Below are 13,254 nucleotides of genomic sequence, written 5' to 3'. Positions count from 1 at the left end.
TCTGTAACACACTAGTACAGGTAGGACTGACGCTCTGTAACACACTAGTACAGGTAGGACTGACGCTCTATAACACACTAATACAGGTAGGACTGACGCTCTGTAACACACTAATACAGGTAGGATTGACGCTCTGTAACACACTAGTACAGGTAGGACTGACGCTGTGTAACACACTAATACAGGTAGGACTGACGCTCTGTAACACACTAGTACAGGTAGGACTGACGCTCTGTAACACACTAGTACAGGTAGGACTGACGCTCTATAACACACTAGTACAGGTAGGACTGATGCTCTGTAATACACTAATACAGGTAGGACTGACGCTCTATAACACACTAGTACAGGTAGGACTGACGCTCTGTAACACACTAGTACAGGTAGGACTGACGCTCTGTAACACACTAGTACAGGTAGGACTGACGCTGTGTAACACACTAGTACAGGTAGGACTGACGCTCTATAACACACTAGTACAGGTAGGACTGACGCTCTATAACACACTAGTACAGGTAGGACTGACGCTCTGTAACACACTAATACAGGTAGGACTGATGCTCTGTAACACACTGGTACAGGTAGGACTGACGCTCTGTAACACACTAGTACAGGTAGGACTGACGCTGTGTAACACACTAGTACAGGTAGGGCTGACGCTCTGTAACACACTAGTACAGGTAGGACTGACGCTCTGTAACACACTAGTACAGGTTGGACTGACGCTCTGTAACACACTAATACAGGTAGGACTGACGCTCTATAACACACTAGTACAGGTAGGACTGACGCTCTATAACACACTAATACAGGTAGGACGGACGCTATAACACACTAGTACAGGTAGGACTGACGCTCTATAACACACTAGTACAGGTAGTACTGACGCTCTGTAACACACTATTACGGGTAGGACTGACGCTCTGTAACACACTAGTACAGGTAGGACTGACGCTCTGTAACACACTAGTACAGGTAGGACTGACGCTGTGTAACACACTAGTACAGGTAGGACTGACGCTGTGTAACACACTAGTACAGGTAGGACTGACGCTCTATAACACACTAGTACAGGTAGGACTGACGCTCTATAACACACTAGTACAGGTAGGACTGACGCTCTGTAACACACTAATACAGGTAGGACTGATGCTCTGTAACACACTAGTACAGGTTGGACTGACGCTCTATAACACACTAGTACAGGTAGGACTGACGCTCTATAACACACTAGTACAGGTAGGACTGATGCTCTGTAACACACTAGTACGGGTAGGACGGACGCTGTGTAACACACTAGTACAGGTAGGACTGACGCTCTGTAACACACTAGTACAGGTAGGACTGATGCTCTGTAACACACTAGTACAGGTAGGACTGACGCTCTATAACACACTAGTACAGGTAGGACTGACGCTCTATAACACACTAGTACAGGTAGGACTGACGCTCTATAACACACTAGTACAGGTAGGACTGACGCTCTGTAACACACTAATACAGGTAGGACTGACGCTCTGTAACACACTAGTACAGGTAGGACTGACGCTCTATAACACACTAGTACAGGTAGGGCTGACGCTCTATAACACACTAATACAGGTAGGACTGACGCTCTATAACACACTAGTACAGGTAGGACTGACGCTCTATAACACACTAGTACAGGTAGGGCTGACGCTCTATAACACACTAATACAGGTAGGACTGACGCTCTATAACACACTAGTACAGGTAGGGCTGACGCTCTATAACACACTAATACAGGTAGGACTGACGCTCTATAACACACTAGTACAGGTAGGGCTGACGCTCTATAACACACTAGTACAGGTAGGACTGACGCTCTATAACACACTAGTACAGGTAGGACTGACGCTCTGTAACACACTAGTACAGGTAGGACTGACGCTCTATAACACACTAGTACAGGTAGGACTGATGCTCTGTAACACACTAGTACAGGTAGGACTGACGCTCTGTAACACACTAGTACAGGTAGGACTGATGCTCTGTAACACACTAATACAGGTAGGACTGACGCTCTGTAACACACTAGTACAGGTAGGACTGACGCTCTGTAACACACTAGTACAGGTAGGACTGACGCTCTATAACACACTAGTACAGGTAGGGCTGACGCTCTATAACACACTAATACAGGTAGGACTGACGCTCTATAACACACTAGTACAGGTAGGACTGACGCTCTATAACACACTAGTACAGGTAGGACTGACGCTCTGTAACACACTAGTACAGGTAGGACTGACGCTCTATAACACACTAGTACAGGTAGGGCTGACGCTCTATAACACACTAATACAGGTAGGACTGACGCTCTGTAACACACTAATACAGGTAGGATTGACGCTCTGTAACACACTAGTACAGGTAGGACTGACGCTGTGTAACACACTAATACAGGTAGGACTGACGCTCTGTAACACACTAGTACAGGTAGGACTGACGCTCTGTAACACACTAGTACAGGTAGGACTGACGCTCTATAACACACTAGTACAGGTAGGACTGATGCTCTGTAACACACTAATACAGGTAGGACTGACGCTCTATAACACACTAGTACAGGTAGGACTGACGCTCTGTAACACACTAGTACAGGTAGGACTGACGCTCTGTAACACACTAGTACAGGTAGGACTGACGCTGTGTAACACACTAGTACAGGTAGGACTGACGCTCTATAACACACTAGTACAGGTAGGACTGACGCTCTATAACACACTAGTACAGGTAGGACTGACGCTCTGTAACACACTAATACAGGTAGGACTGATGCTCTGTAACACACTGGTACAGGTAGGACTGACGCTCTGTAACACACTAGTACAGGTAGGACTGACGCTGTGTAACACACTAGTACAGGTAGGGCTGACGCTCTGTAACACACTAGTACAGGTAGGACTGACGCTCTGTAACACACTAGTACAGGTTGGACTGACGCTCTGTAACACACTAATACAGGTAGGACTGACGCTCTATAACACACTAGTACAGGTAGGACTGACGCTCTATAACACACTAATACAGGTAGGACGGACGCTATAACACACTAGTACAGGTAGGACTGACGCTCTATAACACACTAGTACAGGTAGTACTGACGCTCTGTAACACACTATTACGGGTAGGACTGACGCTCTGTAACACACTAGTACAGGTAGGACGGACGCTATAACACACTAGTACAGGTAGGACTGACGCTGTGTAACACACTAGTACAGGTAGGACTGACGCTGTGTAACACACTAGTACAGGTAGGACTGACGCTCTATAACACACTAGTACAGGTAGGACTGACGCTCTATAACACACTAGTACAGGTAGGACTGACGCTCTGTAACACACTAATACAGGTAGGACTGATGCTCTGTAACACACTAGTACAGGTTGGACTGACGCTCTATAACACACTAGTACAGGTAGGACTGACGCTCTATAACACACTAGTACAGGTAGGACTGATGCTCTGTAACACACTAGTACGGGTAGGACGGACGCTGTGTAACACACTAGTACAGGTAGGACTGACGCTCTGTAACACACTAGTACAGGTAGGACTGATGCTCTGTAACACACTAGTACAGGTAGGACTGACGCTCTATAACACACTAGTACAGGTAGGACTGACGCTCTATAACACACTAGTACAGGTAGGACTGACGCTCTGTAACACACTAATACAGGTAGGACTGACGCTCTGTAACACACTAATACAGGTAGGACTGATGCTCTGTAACACACTAATACAGGTAGGACTGATGCTCTGTAACACACTAGTACAGGTAGGACTGATGCTCTGTAACACACTAGTACAGGTAGGACTGACGCTCTATAACACACTAGTACAGGTAGGGCTGACGCTCTATAACACACTAATACAGGTAGGACTGACGCTCTATAACACACTAGTACAGGTAGGGCTGACGCTCTATAACACACTAGTACAGGTAGGACTGACGCTCTATAACACACTAGTACAGGTAGGGCTGACGCTCTATAACACACTAATACAGGTAGGACTGACGCTCTATAACACACTAGTACAGGTAGGGCTGACGCTCTATAACACACTAATACAGGTAGGACTGACGCTCTATAACACACTAGTACAGGTAGGGCTGACGCTCTATAACACACTAGTACAGGTAGGACTGATGCTCTGTAACACACTAATACAGGTAGGACTGACGCTCTATAACACACTAGTACAGGTAGGACTGACGCTCTATAACACACTAGTACAGGTAGGACTGATGCTCTGTAACACACTAGTACAGGTAGGACTGACGCTCTGTAACACACTAGTACAGGTAGGACTGATGCTCTGTAACACACTAATACAGGTAGGACTGACGCTCTATAACACACTAGTACAGGTAGGACTGACGCGAACAAACCTTGTAGCGATCAACGGTGATCTGACCTCTGACAAGACAACATTTTTAATTTGGGTTTAAAATAATTTTGGGGAAAAGTGCAATGTACCCAACCTGTATTTTGTTCCTCTGTGCTTCCTGTAGCCGCTGTTGTCCAGAAAGACTGAGCTGGACAAACTGAGGAAAGACCTCAACGAGCAGTGGCAGAGAGAACAGAAGAAAATGGTGTGTGTGTGTTACTTCACTCACCTGTGTGTGTGTGTGTTACTTTACTCACCTGTGTGTGTGTGTGTGTTACTTTACTCACCTGTGTGTGTGTGTGTGTTACTTTACTCACCTGTGTGTGTGTGTGTGTGTGTGTGTTACTTCACTCACCTGTGTGTGTGTTACTTCACTCACCTGTCTGTGTGTGTGTGTGTGTTACTTTACTCACCTGTGTGTGTGTGTTACTTTACTCACCTGTGTGTGTGTGTGTGTGTGTTACTTTACTCACCTGTGTGTGTGTGTGTTACTTCACTCACCTGTCTGTGTGTGTGTGTGTGTGTGTTACTTTACTCACCTGTGTGTGTGTGTTACTTTACTCACCTGTGTGTGTGTGTGTGTGTGTTACTTCACTCACCTGTCTGTGTGTGTGTGTGTGTTACTTTACTCACCTGTGTGTGTGTGTTACTTTACTCACCTGTGTGTGTGTGTGTGTTACTTTACTCACCTGTGTGTGTGTGTGTGTTACTTTACTCACCTGTGTGTGTGTGTTACTTTACTCACCTGTGTGTGTGTGTGTGTGTGTTTGTTACTCACCTGTGTGTGTGTGTGTGTGTGTGTGTGTGTGTGTGTGTGTGTGTGTGTGTGTGTGTGTGTTACTCACCTGTGTGTGTGTGTGTGTTACTTCACTCACCTGTGTGTATCTCCCCTCTCCCGTGCAGCAAGAGTCTGAGGCGGCGCTGCGTAAGGCCCAGTGGACCCAGACCCAGAAGACAGACGAGTACCAGAAGGCCCAGTCGTCAGCCAGCCGCTCCCAGGAGGAACAGCCCAGACAGCTGGACAAGAGGAGGAAACTGGAGGAAGAGGCTCTACAGAAGGTCTGATTATTTCCATTTAACTGTAGTCAATAGGCTATGCTTTATTGTCCAATTAGAACATCTGTTATGTTAACTTCCTTGATCAAGGGCCCAGCAACAGTAGGTGAATCTGACCCATTTGTCAGGTCACTTCTGCTATACCCCCCCCCCCAGTCAGCCCTGTGATTGGGACCGACAACCCTCCAGTTTCTGCTTCTCTAACCTTGAGGTGACCCACCACCCCCTTCTGTGTTGTCTCTCGTCCCTGTCTCTCAGGCTGAGGATGTGAGGGACCAGTACAGATCGTGTTATTCCTCTCTCCTTGTCTCTCAGGCTGAGGATGTGAGGGACCAGTACAGATCGTGTTATTCCTCTCCTCTCTCCTTGTCTCTCAGGCGGAGGATGCGAGGGACCAGTACAGATCGTGTTATTCCTCTCTCCTTGTCTCTCAGGCTGAGGATGTGAGGGACCAGTACAGATCGTGTTATTCCTCTCCTCTCTCCTTGTCTCTCAGGCTGAGGATGTGAGGGACCAGTACAGATCGTGTTATTCCTCTCTCCTTGTCTCTCAGGCTGAGGATGTGAGGGACCAGTACAGATCGTGTTATTCCTCTCTCCTTGTCTCTCAGGCTGAGGATGTGAGGGACCAGTACAGATCGTGTTATTCCTCTCCTCTCTCCTTGTCTCTCAGGCTGAGGATGCGAGGGACCAGTACAGATCGTGTTATTCCTCTCCTCTCTCCTTGTCTCTCAGGCTGAGGATGCGAGGGACCAGTACAGATCGTGTTATTCCTCTCCTCTCTCCTTGTCTCTCAGGCTGAAGATGTGAGGGACCAGTACAGATCGTGTTATTCCTCTCTCCTTGTCTCTCAGGCTGAGGATGTGAGGGACCAGTACAGATCGTGTTATTCCTCTCTCCTTGTCTCTCAGGCGGAGGATGCGAGGGACCAGTACAGATCGTGTTATTCCTCTCCTCTCTCCTTGTCTCTCAGGCTGAGGATGCGAGGGACCAGTACAGATCGTGTTATTCCTCTCCTCTCTCCTTGTCTCTCAGGCTGAAGATGTGAGGGACCAGTACAGATCGTGTTATTCCTCTCTCCTTGTCTCTCAGGCTGAGGATGTGAGGGACCAGTACAGATCGTGTTATTCCTCTCCTCTCTCCTTGTCTCTCAGGCTGAGGAAGCGAGGGACCAGTACAGATCGTGTTATTCCTCTCCTCTCTCCTTGTCTCTCAGGCTGAGGATGCGAGGGACCAGTACAGATCGTGTTATTCCTCTCCTCTCTCCTCGTCTCTCAGGCTGAGGATGTGAGGGACCAGTACAGATCGTGTTATTCCTCTCTCCTTGTCTCTCAGGCTGAGGATGCGAGGGACCAGTACAGATCGTGTTATTCCTCTCCTTGTCTCTCAGGCGGAAGATGTGAGGGACCAGTACAGATCGTGTTATTCCTCTCCTCTCTCCTTGTCTCTCAGGCTGAGGATGCGAGGGACCAGTACAGATCGTGTTATTCCTCTCCTCTCTCCTTGTCTCTCAGGCGGAGGATGCGAGGGACCAGTACAGATCGTGTTATTCCTCTCTCCTTGTCTCTCAGGCTGAGGATGCGAGGGACCAGTACAGATCGTGTTATTCCTCTCCTCTCTCCTTGTCTCTCAGGCGGAGGATGCGAGGGACCAGTACAGATCGTGTTATTCCTCTCCTCTCTCCTTGTCTCTCAGGCTGAGGATGTGAGGGACCAGTACAGATCGTGTTATTCCTCTCTCCTTGTCTCTCAGGCTGAGGATGCGAGGGACCAGTACAGATCGTGTTATTCCTCTCTCCTTGTCTCTCAGGCTGAGGATGTGAGGGACCAGTACAGATCGTGTTATTCCTCTCCTCTCTCCTTGTCTCTCAGGCTGAGGATGTGAGGGAACAGTACAGATCGTGTTATTCCTCTCCTTGTCTCTCAGGCTGAGGATGTGAGGGAACAGTACAGATCGTGTTATTCCTCTCCTTGTCTCTCAGGCTGAGGATGCGAGGGAACAGTACAGATCGTGTTATTCCTCTCCTTGTCTCTCAGGCTGAGGATGCGAGGGAACAGTACAGATCGTGTTATTCCTCTCCTTGTCTCTCAGGCTGAGGATGTGAGGGACCAGTACAGATCGTGTTATTCCTCTCCTCTCTCCTTGTCTCTCAGGCTGAGGATGTGAGGGAACAGTACAGATCGTGTTATTCCTCTCCTCGTCTCTCAGGCGGAGGATGCGAGGGACCAGTACATATCGTGTTATTCCTCTCTCCTTGTCTCTCAGGCTGAGGATGCGAGGGACCAGTACAGATCGTGTTATTCCTCTCCTCTATCCTTGTCTCTCAGGCTGAGGATGTGAGGGACCAGTACAGATCGTGTTATTCCTCTCTCCTTGTCTCTCAGGCTGAGGATGTGAGGGACCAGTACAGATCGTGTTATTCCTCTCCTCTATCCTTGTCTCTCAGGCTGAGGATGTGAGGGACCAGTACAGATCGTGTTATTCCTCTCCTCTCTCCTTGTCTCTCAGGCTGAGGATGTGAGGGACCAGTACAGATCGTGTTATTCCTCTCCTCTCTCCTTGTCTCTCAGGCTGAGGATGCGAGGGACCAGTACAGATCGTGTTATTCCTCTCCTCTCTCCTTGTCTCTCAGGCTGAGGATGCGAGGGACCAGTACAGATCGTGTTATTCCTCTCCTCTCTCCTTGTCTCTCAGGCTGAGGATGTGAGGGACCAGTACAGATCGTGTTATTCCTCTCTCCTTGTCTCTCAGGCTGAGGATGCGAGGGACCAGTACAGATCGTGTTATTCCTCTCTCCTTGTCTCTCAGGCTGAGGATGTGAGGGACCAGTACAGATCGTGTTATTCCTCTCCTCTCTCCTTGTCTCTCAGGCGGAGGATGTGAGGGACCAGTACAGATCGTGTTATTCCTCTCCTCTCTCCTTGTCTCTCAGGCTGAGGATGCGAGGGACCAGTACAGATCGTGTTATTCCTCTCTCCTTGTCTCTCAGGCTGAGGATGCGAGGGACCAGTACAGATCGTGTTATTCCTCTCTTCTTGTCTCTCAGGCTGAGGATGTGAGGGACCAGTACAGATCGTGTTATTCCTCTCCTCTCTCCTTGTCTCTCAGGCTGAGGATGTGAGGGACCAGTACAGATCGTGTTATTCCTCTCTCCTTGTCTCTCAGGCTGAGGATGCGAGGGACCAGTACAGAGCGTGTTATTCCTCTCTCCTTGTCTCTCAGGCGGAGGATGTGAGGGACCAGTACAGATCGTGTTATTCCTCTCCTCTCTCCTTGTCTCTCAGGCTGAGGATGCGAGGGACCAGTACAGATCGTGTTATTCCTCTCCTTGTCTCTCAGGCTGAGGATGTGAGGGACCAGTACAGATCGTGTTATTCCTCTCCTCTCTCCTTGTCTCTCAGGCGGAGGATGCGAGGGACCAGTACAGATCGTGTTATTCCTCTCCTCTATCCTTGTCTCTCAGGCGGAGGATGCGAGGGACCAGTACAGATCGTGTTATTCCTCTCTCCTTGTCTCTCAGGCGGAGGATGTGAGGGACCAGTACAGATCGTGTTATTCCTCTCCTCTCTCCTTGTCTCTCAGGCTGAGGAAGCGAGGGACCAGTACATATCGTGTTATTCCTCTCCCTGTCTCCTTGTCTCTCAGGCTGAGGATGCGAGGGACCAGTACAGATCGTGTTATTCCTCTCCCTGTCTCCTTGTCTCTCAGGCGGAGGATGCGAGGGACCAGTACAGATCGTGTTATTCCTCTCCCTGTCTCCTTGTCTCTCAGGCGGAGGATGCGAGGGACCAGTACAGATCGTGTTATTCCTCTCCCTGTCTCCTTGTCCCTCAGGCTGAGGATGCGAGGGACCAGTACAGATCGTGTTATTCCTCTCTCCTTGTCTCTCAGGCTGAGGATGTGAGGGACCAGTACAGATCGTGTTATTCCTCTCCTCTCTCCTTGTCTCTCAGGCTGAGGATGCGAGGGACCAGTACAGATCGTGTTATTCCTCTCCTCTCTCCTTGTCTCTCAGGCTGAGGATGTGAGGGACCAGTACAGATCGTGTTATTCCTCTCCTTGTCTCTCAGGCTGAGGATGCGAGGGACCAGTACAGATCGTGTTATTCCTCTCCTCTCTCCTTGTCCCTCAGGCTGAGGATGCGAGGGACCAGTACAGATCGTGTTATTCCTCTCTCCTTGTCTCTCAGGCGGAGGATGTGAGGGACCAGTACAGATCGTGTTATTCCTCTCCTCTCTCCTTGTCTCTCAGGCTGAGGATGTGAGGGACCAGTACAGATCGTGTTATTCCTCTCCTCTCTCCTTGTCTCTCAGGCTGAGGAAGCGAGGGACCAGTACATATCGTGTTATTCCTCTCCCTGTCTCCTTGTCTCTCAGGCTGAGGATGCGAGGGACCAGTACAGATCGTGTTATTCCTCTCCCTGTCTCCTTGTCTCTCAGGCGGAGGATGCGAGGGACCAGTACAGATCGTGTTATTCCTCTCCCTGTCTCTCAGGCGGAGGATGCGAGGGACCAGTACAGATCGTGTTATTCCTCTCCTTGTCTCTCAGGCTGAGGATGCGAGGGACCAGTACAGATCGTGTTATTCCTCTCCTCTCTCCTTGTCTCTCAGGCTGAGGATGCGAGGGACCAGTACAGATCGTGTTATTCCTCTCCTTGTCTCTCAGGCTGAGGATGCGAGGGACCAGTACAGATCGTGTTATTCCTCTCCTCTCTCCTTGTCTCTCAGGCTGAGGATGCGAGGGACCAGTACAGATCGTGTTATTCCTCTCCTCTCTCCTTGTCTCTCAGGCTGAGGATGCGAGGGGCCAGTACAGATCGTGTTATTCCTCTCCTGTCTCCTTGTCTCTCAGGCGGAGGATGTGAGGGACCAGTACAGATCGTGTTATTCCTCTCCTCTCTCCTTGTCTCTCAGGCTGAGGATGCGAGGGACCAGTACATATCGTGTTATTCCTCTCCCTGTCTCCTTGTCTCTCAGGCTGAGGATGTGAGGGACCAGTACATATCGTGTTATTCCTCTCCCTGTCTCCTTGTCTCTCAGGCTGAGGATGCGAGGGACCAGTACAGATCGTGTTATTCCTCTCCTCTCTCCTTGTCTCTCAGGCTGAGGATGTGAGGGACCAGTACAGATCGTGTTATTCCTCTCCTCTCTCCTTGTCTCTCAGGCGGAGGATGTGAGGGACCAGTACAGATCGTGTTATTCCTCTCCTCTCTCCTTGTCTCTCAGGCTGAGGATGCGAGGGACCAGTACAGATCGTGTTATTCCTCTCCTCTCTCCTTGTCTCTCAGGCGGAGGATGCGAGGGACCAGTACAGATCGTGTTATTCCTCTCCTCTCTCCTTGTCTCTCCGGCTGAGGATGTGAGGGACCAGTACAGATCGTGTTATTCCTCTCCTCTCTCCTTGTCTCTCAGGCTGAGAATGCGAGGGACCAGTACAGATCGTGTTATTCCTCTCTCCTTGTCTCTCAGGCTGAGGATGTGAGGGACCAGTACAGATCGTGTTATTCCTCTCTTCTCTCCTTGTCTCTCAGGCTGAGGATGCGAGGGACCAGTACAGATCGTGTTATTCCTCTCCTCTCTCCTTGTCTCTCAGGCTGAGGAAGCGAGGGACCAGTACAGATCGTGTTATTCCTCTCCTCTCTCCTTGTCTCTCAGGCTGAGGATGTGAGGGACCAGTACAGATCGTGTTATTCCTCTCTCCTTGTCTCTCAGGCTGAGGATGCGAGGGACCAGTACAGATCGTGTTATTCCTCTCCTCTCTCCTTGTCTCTCAGGCTGAGGATGTGAGGGACCAGTACAGATCGTGTTATTCCTCTCTCCTTGTCTCTCAGGCTGAGGATGCGAGGGACCAGTACAGATCGTGTGTAGCTGATGCAGAAGTCAGGAGGGCAGAGCTGGCCAGCACCAAGACATACATCCTCACTCAGATCAGAGAACTGCTGGCTCAGTGTGACCTCACACTCAAAGCTGTGAGTTTTAAATTATTTTTATTTATTTTAACCTTTATTTAACCAGGTAGTCTAGTTGAGAACAAGTTCTCATTTACAACTGAGACCTGGCCAAGGTAAAGCAAAGCAGTGCGACACAAACAACAACACAGAGTTACACAGTTGGCCACAGGATATAGTTATTGAGGGATCGGGGACCGTACACAACATGAGTATAGCACCAGAGTTTGGGTGACTTATTGACTTTCTCTTCGCTCTCTCTAACTGTATATCCCCCCCCCCCCCTCCCTCCAGGTGACAGTCAACTGGTTCCAGCTGCAGCAGGCCCAGACCGTGTCTCTCCCCGTCCACTACCAGGCCCTATGTGAGAAGGCTAAGATGTACGAGCCTGGACAGAGATACGCCGAGTTTGTCCGAAATCTACCCAAAGATCAGATACACATGGAGTCCTTCTCCATTGATGGACGGTAAGTCAATAACACTTCCTTATATAGACTGTCACCCAACTGGCACCCTATTCCCTATATAGTGCACTACTTTTGACCAGAGCCCTATGGCACCCTATTCCCTATATAGTGCACTACTTTAGACCAGAGTCCTATGGCACCCTATTCCCTATATAGTGCACTACTTTAGACCAGAGTCCGTGGGCACCCTATTCCCTATATAGTGCACTACTTTAGACCAGAGTCCGTGGGCACCCTATTCCCTATATAGTGCACTACTTTAGACCAGAGTCCGTGGGCACCCTATTCCCTATATAGTGCACTACTTTAGACCAGAGCCCATACAGGATTTTTTTTCTGCGTAGAAAAGTATTGTGCGGCCCGCCGAAGACTAATTATTGGGATGGCAAAAGGTTTTCAGTGTAAACATAAAATCAGATATAAAGTATGTAGAGAAGATACTGGTGAGATAGATCTCAAATATGATCTAATTTATAAATATATCAATCACCAAAATAAAAGCTAGACCGTCAGGGAGAATCTCAAATTTAAAAAATGTAATAAAAATGATGAATTAAGGAATATTTTTGTCATGGCGTGGGGATTTTTTTGGCAATGTTTGAGTCACTCAGAAAGCATAAGAACATGGCGTTAGCCGTGGCAAAAGGTGTTGAAATCCAGGAAATTAGCTTTAAAACGGCACATTTTCTCTCAACCCTAATGCAAAAGGTGTAGAATTTCAGAACTTTTTCTTTTAAAACAGCAACATTTTGTGTCTGCGACCCAGAGGGCCTCTAAAATGTTTGGTCGGGACTGAGCCATTGGCCACGCCCACTGCCACGCCCTGCCAATAGTAGTGCACTATATTATAGAGGCCTATCCTTACGTACTTCCATCTAGAATAGTCTCATATCTCTCTAGCCTGGCAGAAACCACTCAGGAAGGATGAGGTAGGTGTCAGACAGACTAATATCTCTCAGGATCTTTGGAACTCACAAGCTCCTCCTGCACGGCAAGATGGCAGTCCATGGAGTGTTGAATAATACAAGCAAACAGTCATTTGGCCTCCATTTTGGAACAACCAACCAAAAGCATTGTTAGTTTTGTTTTCAGTTTTGATAATAAGTAATAATGTTAAGGTGTTTTTTAGAGACTAACCAACATGCTTTTAGTTTGACGGTGGAGCTTTCGCTTGTATACTTCTATCTTCTGTACTGTAACCTCCACTTTATAAATCTGCTGACTGCTCAGAAAGAGGATAGCGAGTCGGGGCGCGGCGAGTCGGGGCGCGGCGAGTCGGGGTGAGGCGCGGCGGGGTGAGGCGCGGCGAGTCGGGGTGAGGCGCGGCGAGTCGGGGTGAGGCGCGGCGAGTCGGGGTGAGG

At 49.0% G+C, this 13,254-nt stretch overlaps 1 protein-coding gene across 4 annotated transcripts in view; it reads left to right on the top strand.

The window, feature by feature from the left end:
• Nucleotides 1-13,254, top strand: part of LOC129823542 (rho GTPase-activating protein 29-like) — a 75,301-nt gene that overhangs the window by 43,127 nt on the left and 18,920 nt on the right. For all 4 annotated transcript variants that reach the window (XM_055882341.1, XM_055882340.1, XM_055882344.1 and 1 more), the window contains 4 exons: nucleotides 4,548-4,628; nucleotides 5,327-5,482; nucleotides 11,310-11,447; nucleotides 11,721-11,893. In XM_055882341.1, the coding sequence (XP_055738316.1) occupies nucleotides 4,548-4,628; nucleotides 5,327-5,482; nucleotides 11,310-11,447; nucleotides 11,721-11,893 (548 nt within the window). The remainder of the gene's footprint in view (nucleotides 1-4,547; nucleotides 4,629-5,326; nucleotides 5,483-11,309; nucleotides 11,448-11,720; nucleotides 11,894-13,254) is intronic.

Source organism: Salvelinus fontinalis, chromosome 26 (assembly GCF_029448725.1).
Source record: "Salvelinus fontinalis isolate EN_2023a chromosome 26, ASM2944872v1, whole genome shotgun sequence".
Classification (NCBI taxonomy): domain Eukaryota; kingdom Metazoa; phylum Chordata; class Actinopteri; order Salmoniformes; family Salmonidae; genus Salvelinus; species Salvelinus fontinalis.
This window is presented reverse-complemented; position numbering and strand designations above follow the sequence as displayed.